Below are 16,648 nucleotides of genomic sequence, written 5' to 3'. Positions count from 1 at the left end.
CCTTCTTAATACTACTGACTTTCCATTGTTGATTTATCTCAGGTTTATCCAGCATACCGAATTGTGCTTTTTTATTTATTTATTTATTTTTTTGCATGTTATTTTCTATATAAGACTGTGAGCTCCTTGAAATCATGGTTGCCTTTTACCTTTTATTTCTGCTTAACACAGTGCCTGGCACATAGGAAGCACTTATCCAAAGCTTGTTCAACTCTCTCATTGATGATTTTGGTAGGTAACTAAGGAATATTAAATGTTAAAATTATTTTAGGTTTATGTAGTATTTTCCATTTTAAAACAGATCTCAAAAAATGATGAATAGAGGTAATGTAGTATGATAGAACTGTGGTATGCAGTGAACTGAGCTAGCAGATCAGCTAGGTTGTCTCTGCTTGATACAAACTTGTTATGTGACCTTGAGCAGGCAGATCACTCTTATTTCTTTAGGTCACAGTTTCTTCCATGAGAAAGGAAGGTGCTTGGGGCTGGTAGGTTGTATAGATGATCTTTAAAGTTCTTTTTTCATCTCTGAAATTCTGAATTTCTTGTTTGCCTTTGTTGTGGTAGTAAAAGTACAATATTTATTTTATTATTTTCTGTGTATGCTTAATTTGTTCTATATATGAATTTATTTTTGCATGAAAATCTGGCCCAAGTTTGGTTTTTAAAAAAGGTTAGGTGGTGATAAGTTACTCCTGTCTATTATTGTGCAGTGATGATTTATCAAAGAGCAAATCTATCTAGTACTCAAGGACCGGAAATTTAACTTTTGATGGAAAATATCATCCTTCAGAGATAAATATAGATTGTAGATCATTTGTTATCAATTCAAGTACATTGAACCTGTGAAAGTTAGCTTCAAATGAGAAGTGAAATTGCCTCTAATATCTTTGTTTCCATGATTATTTTGGCCTCTCCCTAGATTTCCCTGATGATCCATTCCTCTAAAATTCTGAACTTAAATTCTAAATAGCAAAATGTTCTCTAACAGAAAATGTCTAGGATTCCAATAGCAGTGTCTATAAACACTGGTTCTACAGTAAATTATGATACAAACTTTTTTGTTTCCATCTTCAGAACCAAAGAAAATGGCTTTGACAGAGAGCCTTTGCACTCAGAGCATCCAAGCAAGCGGCCATGCACTATTAGCCCAGGCCAGCGGTACAGTCCAAATAATGGCTTATCTTACCAGCCCAATGGCCTGCCTCACCCCACCCCACCGCCACCTCAGCATTATCGTTTGGATGATATGGCCATTGCCCACCACTACAGGGACTCCTACCGACACCCCAACCACAGGGACCTCAGGGACAGGAACAGACCTATGGGTAAGAATGGATTCCTAATATTTACATGCTTTAATTTAAAGAATAAAACTTTTTAAAAACTATTTTCTACTTTTATTTCAATTTCTTACTGAATTGATTTTTTTTCCTTTTTTTTTGCTGTTTCTCCACAGAGAAGACTTGTATACTATTCAGATGTCTTTTAGAAACTACCATGCTTGTGTGTCTTATTTAACTTCTTAGATTCCTTCAGTACTTTTGAGCATCTTACCTGGATTTTTAACTTTTTTTTTTTTTTTTTTGGTCACAACCTTCAGGTGAAGTCTTTGAACTCTTTCTCCAAATAATACTTTAACTTAATTGAAGGAATATTTCATTTAGAAAGGAATGAAAATAAAATTCTAGTTTTTTTTTTTACTAGACCAATTTTCTGGACCTTCCCCTGAATCTATAATCCTCAAGTTAAGAATTACTGATAAAATCTAATGAAATTTTAATTTTGAGTTCTATAGGGGTAGTTGTTTTGTTTTGCACTATGGGGATTTTAAATAGAAATCTAAGACTATGAGCTCAATACCTTTTAGATTTGAAAAGGAAAAAAAATGCTTTTTGTTCTTTCTCTTATCTTTTTATTACATAAGTAAGAGCATTTTCAAAATTTGTACAATTAATACAAAGCGAAAATTCTTATTAGTGTCCCAAGTTCCATAAAATTGAGGACACTTGAGATTTAGAGAGAGGAGTGACATATAGCTAGTAAGTGTTCAAGCTAGCTTTTGAATTTGTGTATTTCTTATTCCTGGACTTTCACTCTATTGCATCACCTAGCTACAAAATTTTACCTAACCAGAAATTTAGTGCCTGTGTATATTTGGAAATTTGTATTTTCCTATAAGTGAATAACTTTGTAAATCTAAAGTCATCTCCTTTCCATAATAAACTAGTGGAGTAGGATTTTAATGGATAATCAATGATTAAAATCATTTGAAATAAAGGGAGAATAGGGTCCATTTCTTTAAGACAGTGTCAATTTTTTTCTTTTAATTCTATAAAAGTGAAATTTTTTACAAATCAGTTCTTTCAGTCCTTTCCATCTCTTTAGTCCTTCCATTATATATAATATAAAAGGGATTTAACTTCCCCAAACAAGTAGTTACTAGGTTGGTTTTTTTTCTGCAAAGTGGAAGAGGAATAATAGGAATTTAGTAGTGATGCTTATCTAGTCGTAGGAAATGGAGCCGTAATTGAAATGTGAAACTGGAACATAGGGTCCAGTACAGTTAACCAGATAGTCAATCATTTAAAAGTCATCGCAGTATTGCTTAGGATTAATGTTGAGGATACGAGCTATAGATGAAAGCTGAAGAAGTAGGTTTTAAATAAGATTAAGAGCTGCTAATATAATAACAGTATAACCTATGAGAAGGTAGACCTATAACAAGCTAGCATTTGTAACACTACGCAAACTTCAATTCAGTGTCATTCAAAGGGTTTCAGGGTATGGCCAGAGTTGACAGGGATTTTCACTTATTTCAGTCCATCCATTAATAGACTATCTAAAGCTAAACTTTTTTTTTTTTTACTTTCCAAAAAAACAAGTTGTGTTCCTTCAAGTACTCTCTATGCAACCTCCAGGTAGCTACAAATAATATCTTTAAGAATCATTCCAGTTGTCATAGTAGCTTCTTATTCTGGATATGTTGACCCCAAAACCCATCTGAATATCAACTGGGGTTTCATTTTCTTAGCAAGCCATGTCATTTGTGGAAAGCTTGCTACTGGGAGACATGATCGCAAATATTTAGATAGAAGAATGATTACGAATTTTAAGATAAACAAGAGTTACTCTTCTTGTGTAAGCTTCAAAATCACAGTATCAGGTTCACAGAATATTTGAGAATTGAAAGGGACCTCAGTGATCATTTGGTTCAGCTTATACTTCAGAGTAATCTCCACTTGGACATAATCAAAAAGTGTTCATTCAACCTTTGCTAAAGACTGCAAAGGAGGGTGAACTTCATCCCTTCTCAAGATACAACCAATTCCATATTTTTAAAGCTCTGATTGTTAGCAAGTAAGATGTTCCTAAAATAATGAAGTCTTAAGTTTGCCATTGATTACTTCTACTCATTGCTCCTAATTTGACCCTCTGGAGTGAGACAGAATTATAATGCCATTTTCACCTAAGAAGACTCACCACTTCTTTGAAAATTCCTCTCTCCTTTACTCAATCCTCCTACCAACTTGTGCTTAATGTCAAGCAACATTTATAAAGTGCTATGTTCCAACTACTGAGCATAAAACTACAAATAATGAAATGGCTCCTACTTCTGAGGAGCTAAATCCTCATAGGGACTACAAATATATGAGTGTGAATAGGTGAGTATGTGTGTGTACAGAATATAAAGAAAGTAAATGCACAGTAGTTTAAAAGGAAGGGCACCAGATGTTAGAAATTTTTTAATAAAGAGCTTCATGTAGAACAGGGGTTCTTAATCCCGAAGGATGTTCTTTTCAGGGGTTCTAAATGGAAAGGTTTAGATCTTCATTTCAATATAATTTGTTTCCTCCTTATTGGAATAGTTATTTTTATGTCTTCAGAATTGAATTTTTTAGCATCTTCCATCTCTCTTGAGTCAACTCCTTTACCTGTAGTATTTTTATGGGATCCGCATATCTCCCTATCTTGTGTCCTCTGAAATCTGCTTTCCCCATTTCTGGGGAACAAGTCAGACTATGTCTAGGTTTCCTTTCCTATCCCTTGCAAATTCTTGGATGTTCTTTCTCCCATGGTTCTCATTATTTTCACTCCAGCAACCAGTATGTCTCTGCCAGTGAAGAGAGCCAAAATAACATTTCCCTTTCTTGATTCCTTTTTGAAGAATAAAATTGTTCTGATTTTGGCAAAGAGTGAGCTCCTGTATACAGCTATGTAATTGAAGTTACAAGGTCTATTTTGTTTCTCTTGACAGGTTGTGATATGTTTCGTAAACTCCTCATCTGTTTCCTCTTTCAAAGTCATTTGTTTTTCCTTCCACTGACCTTCATGTAAATGCTCTTTTTCATGCTTTCTTTTTCTAATTCTGTGATTTATTCATGTGTCTATCTTCTTACTGTACCATGGGTAGCCCATCTTCTTTTATTTTTTCTTCCTATCCTGTTTGTTTGGAATGAAGTAAACTCATCTTTTTAGGGCCACAATGCAGTCGTGAGTTTAATACCATTAGTCCTCAAAGAGATCAAATTTGCCTGATTTCTTATGTTTCTTGCCTTAATTGCATTTGAAACCACAGATTTTATGGTTGCATTTATTCTTGGATTTTGCCCTTTATGAACTTCTGGGTATTTCAATAGCCATTCTTTGTTATGGTATGTATGTCCTCTATTTGAAGTTACATATTTAAGTATTATTCTCCCTCTCTTATCCTTCTCCCTTTGAAGAAGTCCATTTTTCATGTTTTCATGGGACTTAGCAAATAACGTTCTTAATGGCTTTTGTTAGGCCAGTAATCTGTCATCCCTATATTTTAAGCCTTAGTCCCAAAACTAAATGCTAATGTTAAACAATACTTCCCAAATTAATATTTCTCTTTGGTATACTTTTAGTTCAGTGAGGAACATAGAACCTTTGTCCAAATCGTCTTTAGTGCCTTGCTCAAGAGTTCATAAAAGTTGACTTTCCTTTTTGTGGATTTTTTTTTTTTTTTGGTCATGTCATTTGTGGCCATGTGAATCACTGGTAGTCAGTAGTTATTATCTTTTTCAATAAGTCTTGAGAGGTTTTCCGTTGTCCTGGATATACATCTCAGGAAGAACCAGAACTCTGTTGTTATCAGAGATAAATAGTACCTGTGACACTACCCTCAGCAGAGAATGACCAGCTGCTAATATTCATGTCTTTTACATTTGACACCCTAATTAGATCATCTCTTTTTGCTGTGGTCCTACTATATCATTCTTTGGGTAATAAACAGTTTATTCCTCTTCATACCACCAACTTCCTTTTTTGTTCTCTTTAGAAAGAATTTCTAATATATATTTTAAGCTCTAATTATATAGCTCCCATTTTCCTTCCTTTCTCCCTCTAACATTCTATTCCAACATACATAGATTATGTCTCCCATTTGATCCATGTCATCTCAGATTCCTTTTCCTCTATTCCATTGCTCTTTAGAAGCACTCATTCTCCTTTATATCTTTGAAGATGAAGAGGCATTCAAATTGTTGATTTGGATTGAAGTTCAACTTTTAAGTAGCAAGCACTATTTAATAATTAAATGCCACCATCTTTAAAGCAAATTATGTTTTTAGGAACAATAAAATATCCCCTTTTTCTTTTTCTTAAATAGTATTTTTAAAAATACATGCAGATAGTTTTCAGCATTCACCTTTACAAAACCTTGTGTTCAAAATTTTTTCTCCCTTCCTTCTTCCTCCTCCTCAAGATAGCAAGCAGTATGATATAGGTTAAACATGTCTGATTCGTCTAAACATATTTCTATACTCCTCTTGCTGCACAAGAAAAGTCAGATTAAAAGGTAAAAAATATAAGAACAAGCAACCAGCAACAAAAAGGTGAAAATACTATGCTTTTGACTCATATTCAGTCTCTATTCTACTCTGTCTGGATGTGGATGGCATTTCCTACTCTTCGTCTATTTGAATGGCCATGAATCACCACATTGTTGAAAAGAACCAGGTCCTTCCCAGTTGATCATCACATAATCTTGTTGTTACTCTGTATGATGTTCTTTGTCTTGGTTCTGCTCACTTCATTCAGCGTCAATTCATGTAAATCTTTGCAGGCTTTTCTAAATGAAATCAGCCTGCTCATCATTTCTTACAGAAAAATAATATTCTATTACATTCACATACCATAATTCATCCATTCCCAAATTGATGGGAATCTTAACAAAATTTCCAGTTCCTTGTCCCCATAAAAAGGGCTGCTATTAACGTTTTGGACATGTATTCTCTCTCTCTCTCTCTCTCTCTCCCCCTCTCCCCCCCCCCCCCCCCCCTTCTTGTGATTTCCTTAGGATACAAGCCTGTTTGCTGGATCAAAGGGTATTCACAGTTTGACAGCCCTTTGGGCATAGTTCCAAATTGCTCTCAAGAATAGATGGGATCAGTAGTGGATAGAACACCAGTTCTGAAGTCAGGCGGACCTGAGTTCAAATTTGGCCTCAGACACTCAACACTTCCTGGCCTTATGATATTGGGCAAGTCACTTAACCCCAATTGCCTCAGCCAAAAAAAAAAAAAAAAAAAATTAGTTGCATTCACAACTCCACCAACTATGCATTAATGTCCCAGTTTCCCCACAGCCCCTTCAACATTTCTCATTATGTTTTACTGATATCTTAGTCAATCTGAAAGGTATGAAGTGGTACCTTAGAGTTAATTTCAATTTGCATTTCTCTAATCAATTGTGATTTAGAACATTGAAAGTAAATATTTATATGGAAGAATTATATAGTCATGAATGATCCCTTTAGAGTATTTTTTCTTTAAATTGTATTCTCAGTACTAATTATAATAGATTGTTTTTTTTTTTTTTTAAGTGTTGGGTTTTGGACATAACTGCCCCTTTTCAAAGTTTTACAATCAATTAGTATAAAGTTTACCCTTGAAACATGGAACTAGTTTCTCAGGCTGCCATTTTGAGTATATAGGAATTGATTCATTGCTTTTCCTAGTTTTGAGTATGAATCTCTACTATCTTTTTTTCTTTTAAACAGAAGTGTTTCATCATAATTGAGTTCTGTAATAAAGTAATGCTGGTTTATAAAAGAAATTTAGAGTTCTTTTAAATGTATTTATTAGATAGTAGAACCACCAATTTAGGTGCACCAATAGTTTTGACATTTTCTACGAAACATCTAAACTACATTGAACAAAAATTTGCTATTCACTGACTCTTAAGATTGATTTTCCACTAGTTCTTTCCATTTTAATAGCCCTTTACAGATCAATAAGATTGGCAATGTATGTTGGAATTTTGTTCTCACTTCTACTATATGAATAAATATAAACTTTTAAAGCATTGCAATTTTCCTCTCAGAGCCAAGCATTTTTGTTTTCTTGTGACAGATGGTTAACATACATAAAAAGAGCCAAATTAGACCTGTTGGTTCTTCCTTGGTTTGACAAGGCAGATAAGTTCTTAGGCACAGAAACATTTCTCAATTGCTTATTACCAACAATTCAGATCAATTAAATGAAGTTACAAACAAGTTCTTGCTGCTTGCTCACTTGTGTCCCTTTAAATGTCAAGAAATCTTAGGAGTATTAATCTTGTCTATGGAATTTTTGAAATTTTAAAAAGCTCTGCATTTATTTGTCCTTTAAAAGATATCTTAAAATCTCTCCCTCATGCAAGTTGCTTCTGTCACATTTACATCTCCATCATTTTGCAGTTCTTTCTGCGATGACTAATTTTAACAGTAATGCTTTTCCCCAAAAAAACACAGCCAACAAATAAGTCAACAAAAACTGCATATTTGCAAACATTTCAACTTGAAATAATCAAAACAAACAGAGCAGTAGCTAAATAGTTCTTTTTCCATTATACATGTGCTAGTATTGTGCAAATTAGAAAGAAATATTTACCAGGTTACTTTTTTCTCAATAGGCAACTCATTTTTAAAAATTTCTCTAAGTATTGAAGATTTTTTTTTTTTTTACTTCTTTAATGGGAATCCCATAAAAGATCATTTATCTTACTTTTTAAAAACAAAATAACAAAGATAATTGTTTCATGTAATCATTTTTGTCACATAAATTTTCATGATCCTGGTTGACCGAAAATAGTCATGGTTCATTAGCAACTTCATGTCATTCTTAAAAGAAACCACAACAATACTATAAATTAGATCCCTTTTACTTTGATTTCAACAAAATGGAATGTAAGTTGTATTCCAACTTTTAGATCTAGAGATTGACAGCCTTTGTACTTGGAAATTTACCTTAAGTCTAAAAGTTGTCTCTTTAGAGCAGTCATGGTCATAACCACTGCCAGTATGTAATGGAAAGAACTCTAATTTTAAAGTTAGAGAATTTGAATTACAAATCATGACTCTACCACTTGTTATCTATGTAATATTAGACAAATCATTGCCCTTTTTGGATCAGGCAACTCCCCATCCATTGATATTGCATCACCCTTCCTACTCATACCTCATAAGTACTTTTTTCTTTCTTATTAGAGAATTGGAGAGCTTAATTGTACTCTCTAGATAAGTGCTTTCCCTCTCCTGCCCTGCCTTTGAGGCAGAGATATCCCTAGCACTTAGTATTAATGCCTGACACATAGAGGACCATTCAAAAATATTCATTGACTGACTGACCTGAATTAACTCACAGCAAATTAATGTTTGGTCTGTGTGATGTTTAAGATCCCTGATAGTTTTAATTTTATGATCCAAAATTATAGTTTCTTTTTTAGAAAAAAGGGTACTTAGAGAGAGGCAAATCCAAAAGTAAGATTTAAATTTAAAGTATTTTAAGCCTATAGGTTTTATGCATAATCAAGTGTGTTCTGTAGATTACAAAGTAGATTGTGCTATTGTTCCATACTGGAAGCTGTTGAGGGAGTGAGAATTTTTCAGATATTGCTAGAGAATCTTATGGTACTCCATAAGTATCCTTTCAGTAAGATATATTTTTTGATAAAAATCTTAATTAGGTTCCATGGTGATTAATATTGTTATTCAACTTCAAAGCATTTACTTCTTTCTTGAGCAGTGATAATTTTCTTCTTATAATAAATCATGGTGTAAATAGAATTTTTTACTTTCTAAGGAAGATTTTTTTTTTTTAATTTCTTGGCTCAAATCTAATAAAGACATTTTCAGTAATGATTATTGAGCTTTGGACAAGTTCAATGTAGTTTTTCATATTAACTTAGATAGCATATCATTTCGTCTGTATCAAGTAGAAACATGTTCTTAAAGAAGTAGAAACATGTTTGTGTGCCAAAGCTTGATGTATTGGTAAAAATTCACTTAGAAATGGAAGTGGAATCTACCTGTTAGGAGTATCTTAATCTATTAGAATTGGTATTCTGAGATTAAATAAGAAAACTTGTGCCAAAGTAAGAATGATTTTTTATTTTTTTTTCCATGACTTTTAAAATTAAAATTAAAATTCTCAAAACCTTTGTTTGTCACAAATATTTTTACTTGATGTCATGATTTTATTTGCCATTCTTATCTCAAGTTGATAGAACTTTACAATGTCCTTGTTTATAGGCTAATTTTGAGTGCCTTGATCTTCACTTTAGTCTTGATATTGCTGTATAAGAAAAGAATATTGTTTTTACAGTTAGGAAATCTGAATTCTGTACTCCTGGCTTTTTCGCTAAAACGCAATATAGGCTAAATATCTAGAAACCACATCTATCAGGAAAAAGTAAGCGAAATTTAAATTCAGGTGGAATAACTGACAAATCATGAGTAAGATATATAACCTTTTTGGGCCTCAGTTTACTTATCTTTAAAGTGAGAAGCTTGAAGTGAATAACCTTTCAATCTTCCCTCTTTTTCATCTTCCAATTTTCCATCTCCAATATTCTATCGATTCTGAGAATGGCCTTTAATGTGTTTCTGTTTTCAGACAGGGCTAATGGATTGACCCATTCACTGATAAGCATATCTATTTGCAAATGAACTATCTTATGTACATATGCTGTAACATATATATCTGCATCCATATGGAGGATGTGATGAGTGCTTTGGGAGTAAATAGATCCTCTTGTCTCCTTTTGTAGGGTTGCATGGCACACGTCAAGAAGAAATGATTGATCACAGACTAACAGACAGAGAATGGGCAGAAGAATGGAAACACCTTGACCATGTAAAGATATTAACAAATGTTTATGTCCAAAATTACCCTTTAAAGTTAAATCTAATTTTTAAAATGCTAGTTTTTGTACTTTATTCCTTCTATTGCTAATAACACAATTGTGACAACATATTCTAAGGAGTATTCAAGATTATATATTTTTGGATTCTGGAAAGGAATACAACTCTGCACACGAGTTTAAATCTTCAAGGCCAGTTGAATTGGGGATTCTTCCCTTTTTGTAAGTCAATTTGGTGAAATCTCTGAGCCCCTTCGCTGAATAATAAATGCATGAAATAAAATTCATAGGATTACATAGAAAACAGTAAGCAAAATATTTTAATTTAAACTAGTTCAAGGTCAAGAAAGAACTAAGTTAAATGAAATGTTACTCTCTATATTTAATTTTCTTTAGCATTTTACAGGGTTATCCAAGAGGGAAAATCTCAAGTGAGTTTTTCTTCATTGTCTCACTTGTCTACTTGCCCTCGGCATCAATGTGGATATGATTCTTAAATTGACCCTGAATTACAAGCCAGAACAACAAATAAATAAATGTATAAATGATTCAAGTCCCTCATGGTCATGTCACATGATTTACTTTCTCATTCATGTATTTTCCTATGTTTTCTCCCCAATAGCTCTTAAACTGTATTATGGACATGGTAGAAAAAACAAGGCGATCTCTCACTGTGCTTCGGCGATGTCAGGAAGCCGACAGGGAGGAGCTCAATTACTGGATCCGTCGATACAGTGATGCAGAAGACTTAAAGAAAGGTGGTGGTGGCAGTAGCAGCAGCAGCAGCCACTCCAGACAGCAGAGCCCTGTCAATCCAGATCCAGTCCCACTAGGTATGGCCACTTCCAAAGACATCGTTTTAACTTTTTCATGAGAAATAATAATAATGCAACTTTTAAAAGTATTTGCAAATTTTTATATTGTCCTTTTAGGGTAGGTTAAGTCACAAAAGTTTCATTTTGCATGTGAAAACATGGTCCTCAGAGCTGCCCAATAGTACATAGTACAACTTTAAACACCCCTGCCCCCCCCCCCCCCCAATTGAGTTTCCTGGTTTCTAATTCTGAGTCTTTTCTTCAAGATAATTGTAGCTTACTACAAGATTTGTATTTAAAACACCTTAAAACTAAAAACACACACACTACCCAAAATTTATTAACCCAAAGACTTAATGCTCTTTGACAAATTGATAAAGAAATAAAACAGCTACAATATTCTTTTTTGGCCAAAGAATAAAATGTTTTAACTGTATTTTGCTAGCTATAAAATTTACAGCTTTTGCAAAAATTGAAATTCTAAAATGATCATAGTTGGATAAAGCTGTGGGAAACAATATGCTCTTAAATCTCCGTACCTTCTAATGATTTTTACAAAGATACACAATTTTATCTTACTAATAATGAAGTGATTTTTGTTGTTGTTGTTATTGTTATTTTGTTGTTTGGGGATCTCTTTTGTTTGTATCAGTGTAGGTAAATCATTTTCACAAATATAAGTTAGAATGTCTTTTGTATCTTCATCTGCTTTGGCATTCAAATTTACCCATGATATATAGCTATCATATATAACCCAAGTCTTTCTGATTCCATCGTTTCCTCATTTTGATCTCTTTGTCACTTTACTGCAATCAAGTACCTTATATGGTATAGATAGAGCTAATAATGGGAAAGGTTGAATACTTAGAGAAATGTGTTCTTTGTTACAGATCAGATTTTTACCATTTTGGCAATATTACTTTCTAAAAGTTATGATTTATTTTATGCATTAGTCCCTCAAATAGGAAAACTGCTCAAAGCATGTATGTACATTGAATGTAATTAATGAATTTAATAAAAAATAAATTTGAGTCTGTAATTTTGATCTTTGTTTCAAAGGCAAATGTGTGATATTCCTATTGGAAAGAACTGGGTTAAACTTGACATGTGTCAACATGAAAGTAATTAAGACAGTTTTGTGTGATATGAAATGAAGGCCTGAATTAATATTTTCCTTGTTCCTCTTTGGTGAGAGGAAATTGAATAATACAAGCATAGTCCAAAATTTTGGTCCTTTAGTAAATTTAGACAATATAATGAGATATTTGTGATTATCATATATTATGTTATTATTAGTATAGATACTTTCTTCTATCCAAAATCATTTAGTAACTTTCAGATTTCACTTTTAAAAATGTATTGGACTAAAAGAAAAATGTTAGGGAAAAATAGATAAAAGTTGCTATGCATTTTTGTCTCTTGATTTTATGTAAATAATCTATGATATAGTCAGAATTATGGTATCTGGAATATGCCAAGTTTTCTAAGTTATAGACTTTAGTACAGTAGAGATACAGGGAATTTAATTTTATCCAGCTTCAGTCACTTTAATTTCATCTGCGCATTCACTATAATGTGCTTGACTCTAAAAATTGGCTCTTTAATGTATAGGTTAGCAATAGTACTTTTTTATGATGCCATACACATTTTAGTAACTATTTAATAGAAGAAAATTTTGAGTTGATTGGTTTTTAATTTTGATTACAGTGAATTTCTTAGGCTAGCAAGGCAAAATGAATGTAGCTTAATTGATATTTTGGTATTCAAATATGAGAATGAGGTAACGTATTCCATTGTAATTAAGACTCCAAAGAAATGGACTGAAAAGCTTTAAAAAAATTATGTATCACTTGGAAATAATCCTTTTTAAGGTGATTGTGTTAAAAATTCAGAACCCAATTTTGCCACTTTTGGAAGCCCTTTGGGTTCCAAATAATTTTATAGTCCCAGAGTTGATATATAATTCACTGCCCTAATGATTGACTTTTGAGGTAGGTTAATGGTAGATTAAATCATATTTGTGTTTGCAATGAAATTATCAGATCTTGTTGGTTTATAAATAATTCCATCCTCTTCCTTCCCCCTCCTCAAATTGTTCTGTTTTCAGAAGTATGAGCAATATTTATAAAGATAGTGTATATGATGCTTTTGGCCAGTTTTCCCAATGCCTAGACTGTGATTATAAGTTGTAGAACTTAGGAAACTGTTTAAACCATCAGATTACTATTGAAATGAAATTCAAAAATTGCTCTCTATTTCTATAATAATATGGAAATATCAGAGATGTCGTTATATCAACATTTTTTAAGATAATAGCATTTGACTCAGCATGACCAGCGCATAAGACTTTAATCTCATCCCTATTATAGTATAGTCCTTGTTTTTATACACTTTGGGAATGGCAACAGTAACATGACTAATTTATTAATTTAATCTTTAAAAATTATTTTGCCCCAGAGTGATTAAAGAATTATAGCTGAGAAATGGCTGAGGATTCATCATTCAAATAGCCTTTTTGCTACCACTATAAATAATAGTAAATTTCATTTTTAATGACATCTCCATTCTTAAAGTCATTTGTAGGTTATCTTAGAAAATTTTCAAATGTTTACTTTTTGATGTTTATTTATGGAATTTCTGACATACATGCAAATAAATTCCAAAATAAAAAACATACTTTATAAAACAGAAATGCAAGATGATGCTCATTTAAGAAAAATAATATCCTTATGAATTTATAATGGATTGTAAGTATTTATCTGCCAGGTCATTTATTTATCTTAGAGAATACATTTATGAGACCATTACTTACAGGTTTTTAGCTTTGATTAAATGATAGATTTGGTTTTTGAGCAGAAGAAATTCTTCTTCCAGAGCAGTATCCAGATATAAGTGGACAATACTAATCAACCACAATGAAATGACATATTTGACTTTAAGGCACACGTATTGGAATTAGCATGTTTCTAAAGGTCTGGAAAAGGTCTTTGAACATTTTGAGGCAAACAATATATGATTGCTTTAGTTCTATTCTATATTCCTAAACTCTCCAACTTGCATTCAACCTTTCTTTTTGCTTCTTTAGATATTTTTTCCTTTCAATGGCCTGAGCCATTCTTTTACTCTTAACTGAATGTTTTACTACTTTTGACTCTTCTGGGATCTTTGTGAGAGTTTCATGCCTTTTTTCAGTCATTCTTTTTTTCTCTGAACTCTTAAAACTGTCACAGAACAAGTATCAGACTAGTCTGAAGAAAAATAAAACTATGTCTACAGTCATTTTAAAAATGAGGTTGCAGAAGTTGAAGCTTGAAAATACATCACACCTGTAGATCCAGAAATATATGAGGATGGAAGTAAAAGATATTATTTAATTTTTAGAATAGCTTACTTTTGATTTGAATAAGGCTGAATCTTTGTTAGATAGTGTGAAATACAAAAATTCCCTCTCAGCTCCCAAAATAACCCATCTTGAAAGTTCAGGAACTTGGTTTTCAAAAAAAATCATTAGGAAATCACAAAGACTATTTCAGTCCTTTGTTTTGATGGATTGTCCTTAGAAAACATTAGCTTTCAAATATAACAACTTGAAAAATGTCCTTTTCCAAAGAATTAACCTTGCTTAGGAGTTGATCATTCTTCCTCATTTTACTTTCTCAAGAAAGGAACAACCAATTGCAGTGCTATTTGCCATTTGTAGAGATGCTATTTTGGCTCTCAGTGGTGTGAGGATAATGTTCATTGCTTAAGGAATGATTGCTGTGCATTAGGTCATAAGCATATGTTCCACTGGTAACCAGGATGAAGAAACTGTGGTTATCATTTTGCACTTTTATCTGGAAAATATTTCTAAAGAATAATTCATAGGTAGGCATTATCCTTTTTGAATAAGTGGAAAACTTGAAACAAGAAATGCTCATCTAACAAGTACAAAAAAGATTGACTTTTGTCAGTCTTTATCTAGAGAAGTGATTCTCAAACTTTATGATTTCAGTGTCTTTGTAATGAAGATTATCTCTTCAAAGAACTTTATATTTATGGGAAGATGTTTATTTACCATAATAACAATTAAAAATCTTAGTTTTATTATGAAAGTAGTTTTGACCTCTTGGGTCCATACAAGGGCGTTGGGAATTTTCAGGTAGCCCCCATACTACATTTTGAGAGTTATTGATATAGAGGTAGATTCCCATATTGTCCCCATAATACACTTTGAAAATTATTGATATAGAGGTAGACAATTTTTCTATCTAATTTTAGTAAATATATCTTTGCTTTCTTAGTTTTGAGTATTCGGTAGAAAAAAAATCAAATTTTATCCAACATGTTTGCATTTAATTGTTTATCCATTTTCATCACATCTTCCTAAAGAATTTGCAAGACCATTTACAGAGTTAAAAAGGATCTTACTTGGGCTTGCATGTTGGACTGGGGAGGAATTACAATGCATATTTTCCCCAATGTACTTCAAATTTCTTCACTTTTGAAGACTCATTCTTTGCTAGGCTTATTAACAAGTAACTACTCAGTTGGGCTGGGTTTTTTCTTAAAAATGAGTGTTCAGTTTTCTAATTAGTTTTGTAAATGTCATTCTTAATAGCAATTAAAGATGAAATCACAAAACCATTCCTGTCTTTTGATGGCTTATGTAATAGACCTCATCATGATCACAGCCTCATTCTGTCCACTGCAGGATGAAGGCCCTGCCTAGGTGCTGCAAGCTTTGACCATTGCTGTCCTGGGCCATATGAGACCACATTGGTCCTTCAAAGGCTATCAGCTCATCCCTTCATGTTTATTGATGGCGGCCCTTGCTGTATCTATAATCCAATGGTCTCCATTCTGTCGTAAGTGTAGTCCATCTTCCATCTCTTTCATGCTTCATAGATTACCCTTTCATCTTTTTTTCATGGTCCCTAAGGCATTTTTTCCCCACATGGATTGGTCTCCTTTGTCCACAATTTGTGTGTGTGTATGTATGTATGTATGTGTGTGTATGTATGTGTTTTCTTCAGGAAATTTCAAATATTTAATTCATTTCAGCAAATAATTATTAATAGCTTCAAAGTAAAGAGGAATGTGCTAGGTTCTTGAGGGATAGAATACAAGCTTAAGTAAAAACTTGTCCATCTTCTCATGAAATTCACAGTTTAGCAGTTTTTTTTCCCCCTCTGAGAATTTTGGTACATTCTACATGCTAAAATCCTAGAAAATTCTCCAATTATTATATGTTAATCTTTTAGCAGTCAGTATTACTCTCTTTTTAAAAATTGTTTGCTTTGAAAATATTTATGTTCTTTGTTACTACATCTTTTATTTTAGGATTATCTCATTTTGAATGCCTCAGAACTGTACCCTCTCATGTACCAAAGAGAAACAGACAAATAAGAATAACTTGATGTAGTTTTCTCATTAGATATTATATACAACAATATTTCCATAAAGTTTATGTGACTAATGTTTTGATTGCCCTTTAAACAGTTTTTAGTTGTTTACATTTATAGAAACAGTTTCAACTTTTAATATTACCTTTTACAATGGTAATACATAATGATAAGATAAACACAAGAATCCAAGATTTTCAGTTTGATAGAAAAAAATCACCTAGCCATATTAGCTATGATTTAGCTAATAGTATGATTAAACTCATGTAATAACATGGTGCTTTAAAAGACCCATTTTGT

The 16,648-nt window shown here is 32.5% G+C and overlaps 1 protein-coding gene across 10 annotated transcripts in view; it reads left to right on the top strand.

Moving 5' to 3' along the window:
• The window catches only part of RUNX1T1 (RUNX1 partner transcriptional co-repressor 1), a 172,122-nt gene that overhangs the window by 127,573 nt on the left and 27,901 nt on the right, over window positions 1-16,648 (top strand). For all 10 annotated transcript variants that reach the window (XM_031946974.1, XM_031946975.1, XM_023496385.1 and 7 more), the window contains 3 exons: window positions 1,078-1,328; window positions 10,057-10,142; window positions 10,772-10,982. In XM_031946974.1, coding sequence (XP_031802834.1) covers window positions 1,078-1,328; window positions 10,057-10,142; window positions 10,772-10,982 — 548 coding nt within the window. The remainder of the gene's footprint in view (window positions 1-1,077; window positions 1,329-10,056; window positions 10,143-10,771; window positions 10,983-16,648) is intronic.

Source organism: Sarcophilus harrisii, chromosome 1 (assembly GCF_902635505.1).
Source record: "Sarcophilus harrisii chromosome 1, mSarHar1.11, whole genome shotgun sequence".
In the NCBI taxonomy this organism is placed as follows: domain Eukaryota; kingdom Metazoa; phylum Chordata; class Mammalia; order Dasyuromorphia; family Dasyuridae; genus Sarcophilus; species Sarcophilus harrisii.
The sequence above is the reverse complement of the archived record's forward strand: the minus strand, read 5'-3'. Positions and strand labels throughout refer to the sequence as shown.